Source organism: Ammodytes marinus, assembly GCF_949987685.1.
Source record: "Ammodytes marinus genome assembly, chromosome: 8".
In the NCBI taxonomy this organism is placed as follows: Eukaryota; Metazoa; Chordata; class Actinopteri; order Uranoscopiformes; family Ammodytidae; genus Ammodytes; species Ammodytes marinus.
The window spans coordinates 16942486-16948485 of NC_137212.1; the positions used below are offsets into that span (position 1 = coordinate 16942486).

The 6000-nt window shown below is 41.4% G+C and overlaps 1 protein-coding gene across 1 annotated transcript in view; it reads right to left on the reverse strand.

Annotated features, from left to right (window-relative positions):
* fbn2b (fibrillin 2b) overlaps positions 1–6000 on the reverse strand; it is a 68531-nt gene that overhangs the window by 27294 nt on the left and 35237 nt on the right. Inside the window, 2 exon segments of the mRNA XM_080033112.1 lie at positions 221–346; positions 4590–4715. Of these exon segments, the coding sequence (XP_079889238.1) occupies positions 221–346; positions 4590–4715 (252 nt within the window).

Below are 6000 nucleotides of genomic sequence, written 5' to 3' on the forward strand. Positions count from 1 at the left end.
GGCCAAATAGTGCGTGCAAGTGTGTTTGTCTACTCTGCACATGGAGACCTCAGGTCTGCAGGCCAGCTTGACTCATCAGAACACCACTTACAGGAAGTAGTGATGGAGAGATGGAAGTTACCAGCCAGATGTGTTTTTTTTAAGTAAGCCAGGAGGTAAGGAAATGTTCAAATTAGAGTATGGATGTAGGGATAGTATTTGTATGTGTGTTGAGACTCACCCACACATCTGGAGCCGTCTGTGCTGGAGATGTAGCCCCGTGGACAGGTGCAGACGTAGCTACCAGCAGTGTTGGTGCATTCTCCTCCATCACACACACCGGGAATGGTGCTACATTCATCGATATCTGAAACACACACACACACACACACACACACATACAGTTACATCATTTAGACGTCCTCAGTTCACCACATCACTGGAGACATCTGTCGAGTACATGCAGAAGCACGCTGCGAAGTTTTTTGCATGCGAGCAACAGTTTCTCCCTGTGGGAAAATGATGTAGCAAAGCAAATGGATCTGCAGTTTACCAAAGAGGAATGACCTCACTTCTGGTGTGTTCTGTTCAGGCTAAAAGTCAAGCTTGTGAGCCATGACATGTAAATCCATCCACTAGTCTGCATTGTACAGCTCAGTGAGAGAAGAACAGAACGTACCAATGCATGACTCCTATTAGTGCAACCAATGATCAAATATAACACACGTATTATGTTTTAGGTTAACCTTTCAAATGACATAAAACAAAAAAAGAGAAATATACGTAACTAAAAGGTATGGTGGGTTATTGCCGAAATTTGTCCTTAGTGACATTCGTAGTCTTCTTCATTTGGTCTTTGATCCAATATCTACTGATCATCTAGCTCATTTTAGACTTTACCCACATGTTTGACCTGCTACTTGTGGCTAAGCAACATCCAACATTTGTTTTGCAACATGCACAACTTGTTGCACAATACCATAACACGTTAGAAAACTGATGAGGAACCCAGATGTGGACAAAATCTAATTTAGGGGAACAAATGATTCCAGTCACCATGTATTAGGCAAAACACATGTGTACACCGCTTAGCATTTTGATGGTTAGAGGTGTTATCCAAAATTGCTTTCACTCTTTATATTAACACTAAATTGAAAGAAATCGAGACTCCGAAAGCAAGAAAACTCCCCCAGGTTAATGAATGAGCTGACCCATTTTAAACGTGCCGCGGTTCGATTCAGACTTGTGCAGGCTGTCTGGATGTACCTGAGCACACCGCTTGACAGGGCCCACCTCGGTGTGGTACACTGCTTGATGATGGCATTAAGTTGTGTTATTCGAGGGAGAGGGGGCCCCATTGCTCCATGACGGAGGGAACCCAAAGTGAGGTTCCAGAAGGTATTGAGTTTTTTATGAAGTGTCATGCTTATTTATATGCGTATGTAATTACTGCACCACTGTGGGGCATAATTACAGCATTAGTGCACACCTGGTGTGTGGGGGGAATGCTTGCGTGCACGTGCCCTACTTGTTTGGTTAGAGAAGTGGAGTGTGTGTTAGTGTTTTTATTTCTAGGAGCAAAAAAGCGCCTATAGCTTCAATCCATGTGTGTCTTTCTCTGTGTATGTGTCTCAGTGTGAATAGGAACGCCTGGTGTGGGAAACTGAGAGGCAGCCCTTCCCCTGCTGACTCCCTGTCTGACAGCAAGCAGCAGCACAAGGCCTAGGTGAGCCTATAGAAGCCCCTGCCAAATAAACCTTGTGTCAGCAGCAACAAGAGCACACCAGACATGACGCTCCACACAGACGTAGCGCTGTGGGACTGACTGTGTGTGTGTGTGTGTGTATGTGAAAAGGGTAATGCGGGTCAACTGAGTAAATGTCTACGACTGAGCATTCAAATCTTCCATGTGCAACTGTATGTACAGTACATATCAACTGAACTCATTAATATGTGAAAATCTTTCGATGAAGTACGTCTTGTGACCGGCCTAGTTTCCAACGGTTCACTTAATCTAAACGCTGACGTGCGAAACTGTGAGTGTTTGTGAGAAACTGCCGGCGTCAGCTACAACGGGGAGGTCCGTGTGTGTGTAATGAGAAAGTCTCCCAGATGCCGTAAGTGTTTCTTTGTTCAGCACTAACAGCTGGTTTTAAGCCAAAAGACCGTATTTATGGAAGGAGAAGCAGAAAGAGCCGAAACAGAAGGAAGGGGGGGGGGACTGCTAAGCATGGTCTGAGCTAAAAACAGGCCATAAAAACTAGGTGCCTTGTCTTGCCCAAAACGATTAGACACCCCTGACATCTTAACTGCAGTTCACCTTAACTGCTCCAAAACCTCACTCATTTCCCTGTGAAAGCTCTCAGTGAGTGAGGCTGCTTGTGCATTAGCTACATTTAAAAAAAAAAAAACTTCCCCCGAGGAACTGGTCTGATTGTTTGGGAGATTTCACTAAACACGGGTTTCCTGCCGATGCATGATTTGAGATATACGTCACACAACTGCTCTTTTGTGTTTTTGTTACGAGCTCCACAAACACTGAGCTCTTTCTCTTCTCCCTCTGCATGGGCCAACCTTAGGGATTTGTATTATTGATTCCAGATATGACAACACCAAAAAAAAATTTATACCGCATGCATTGCATCACATTTTACGTTCGACCTGGAGCATTTCTTAATCAATAAAAGTTGCAATAAACAGTTGCATTGTGCTGTTTAACACATTCTCTTAGTTCATCAACTTCTTCTGGTTCCATCACATACTGTACTGTGCAATGTGAGGATTGACTGCTTTTAACCGGTTTCCATTGTATTGCTGACAACAAGAGATCTTCAGTTCTTATCACTGATTATTGAAAGCTGTGGTGGAAATTTTTTCACTTTTCCTTAACATTTTATAGATTATACGATTAATTGGATACTAGCTCAAAAAAGATGAAAGCATCATTACTGTAGTTGCAGCTCTGGTCATCTTTGCTGAATAAAGCTTGGACAAACACTGTACATACATTTTAAAGATACAGAGTGTTTGTAATCTAAGGTACAAATCTCTCACACCCCCCAAAAAACCCTCAGGCTGCGGACCAGCTGTTTAGTCCCTCTCTTTACATCTAGCTCATCAATCACCACATAATCATCAATGGCCAGTTTCAGACCATTATAAAGCAAAGTAACATCGCAAGAAACATTTCACACACAGAGGGTTGTACGTTGAAGAAAGGTCACAGGACTTTAAATATGTCTCAGAGTGTCCTTGAGTCTATAGTATAATCTGTGCTGTATATGGTACCAGCTGGAATGTGGCTAAAACATCCACACCCAAATCTCTTTGAGTAGCGCTCAGCATCTCTCTCTCCCCCTACTGTAAGCGCTGAAGCGTTGGTGGCGTTCGCCCAAAACTCTTGTGAAATGAATGAAGTCATCCTCCCTGTTTTCCCCTCCATTCACTGCGACATACTTCACTTGTGTGTGTGTGTGTTTTCGGGGTAATTGCTTCTCATGAATCTGAAGGTGGAGACGCTAGTTTTCCACGAAACATAAGCAGTTGTATTCCTGCCGTGTCTCGTGCATGCTACACGGTAATAAAAGTAGAATTGAGATAATGATTCATTCACTGATACACTATACGATAGCCAGTTCAACCTTGGTCCTGTTTTTCAGTAGACTAGATGTCATCCGTCTGGAACAGTTTACAAGAGCTTTCAGTAATCCTCCCAGAAGACTAAGAAACACACCGGCCAAGTCCAACAGACACTTCCTGACTAACTATCAGACTGTTTAGCTAGGGCATTGTTTAAATTCCGACCAATCAACACATTATAATGTGAATCCATCTGAGTATGCGCTTTTTTTGCAGGAGTGATTCCATGCTCGCATGTGTGTCTTTGTGCACACACCCGCACTTCTTTAACTCGGAACATGTCGTCACCTTTTAAACGACCGTAGAGATTTGTCAACAGATCCCAGCATAGCCAGAATAATCTTTAAGTGCACGCTCAATGACTGGCTCACTATTAAACTAAAGGAAATCTCATTTAAGTTCCACATCTCTTGGAATAGTTAGTATAATATAAATTAGCTAACTTGAGTACTTTGCATTTACACAGTTGATGTATAATGCTCTGCTTTGGTAATATGTTGATGCTCCTTTGATGATTACTAAATCAATAAAAACATGTTTTTAGTTATGAGTTGTTATCATAGTTAATTATAAAGTGTGTAGCTTCAAATGCTAACATTGGATGGGTTTTCTTTTCAGAATATCAATAAATGTTTTGAATCAGACAACATAAAGATGATGAGCATTTGCGCAACTGATGAATGAGTAACTTCTGCAAAGCCATCAGGAAATCAATGTTTCGTTGAAGAACAGTTCACAAGAACAGATGTTTAAGAAAATGGGAACATGTGTGTCTCTCTGCTTACTTCAATGCCCTACTGGCTCTTTCACATGAGAAACCCAACCATCCTAATATTAGTGAACAGGGTTACACATATCTGATGGCCGTGCATTTCTCATATGGTCACCATTTTACATTTGGTCCTCAATATAATTTTTATTTATTTATTTTGATTGATACAATTTATGTTGCATCCACTATTGACACTCACCTTCACACTTGTGGCTGGTTTCACTTTGGCGGTGACCAGCGGGACATTTGCACTCGTAAGATCCCACGGTGTTGATGCAGTTGCCCCCGGCACAGAGTCCAGGCACTGCCTGGCACTCGTCCACATCTAGGAGATGAAGAAGGAAGGAAAGAAGGACAGAAACTGGTGAGAAGAAGCAGATACGAACAAAAGGTTATGATGATTACTGCCATCTGCAGCTCATCGGAATACCAACAGCTACACCAACAACAAAGGGGCTTGGAATAACTTATAAACAATGTGCAGTCTATAAAAGGATAAAGCTTGTATCAGTTAATTGTGGTTCAAAGCAGCGGGCCTGCTTTTAAAGCATGTTTCTGGCACACGTTCTGTTTTTTGTTTTTTTAGACATTCTTCTTTTCTATTTTTATTCTTATTTTTGCCAAGGGAATGAGTTCAAAATGAACAGTAACTTGGCGCTGGATGTGATACCTAAGACCACGTCTTTAAAAAGACCCAATCCAGACCCAATTTGAACAGGAAATTACTTCTTAAATGTATCGTTTTCCCAGCATTCAATGTGAGTCACTTTTACTGGTACTGGGGATATGTGAGTGGGTGGGTTCCTGTAAGAATCTGTGGACAGCTTGGATCCAGTCTACCCTGGAATATACACACACATACACATGCACACACACACCAGGGATGGAAATTAACTTTTTTGCCTACCAGCCACTGTGGCAGGTAGATTTAAAAATCTACCAGCCACTCATCTTTTTTACCAGCCACTTTTTATACGCAATATCTTTTTTAATATATGCGTTAATGTTAAACAATACAATAGTAAGATTAGCTAATGAAAGTGTTTTTCATACAAATGTTTTCCATCAGAAGTCATTTCTACTGTAAGTAGGTGCTACCAAGGAACTGAGTTGCAAATTAAATGGTACACTCTTACTATATATGATACACAATACACGCCATCTTTATTTCAAAACATTGTATAATTGAACTCCATATATACTCTGGGTTCAATGCAACTTTTTTTCCCAACTGGCCCGCTTGGCCAATAGATCCGAGTTTTACTGGCCCCTTGTATATTTTCACTGGCCCTGCAGACACCTTTTTTTCATCATTTAGTCAATAATTATAATACAGTATTGAAGTTACCTTTAGATTTCTTTTTTCTTTTTAGTTAATGATATGAAATGTTGATATTGTTTATCACTTTCTCCATATGCATTAGGGATGTGAATGTGTCGACACATTGACCGGTTTTCCACTTGCGCTCAAGTCGAATTTAAAAATAGAAATCTGAAAATCAGGGAGTTATGCCGTTTTATTAATGGGAGATGTCACCGTGTCACGTCTGGTCGTGAGCGCGCTGCAGGAGCGTCACTTCTGCAAGGTGCGTGCATGAAGTAATCAGCTA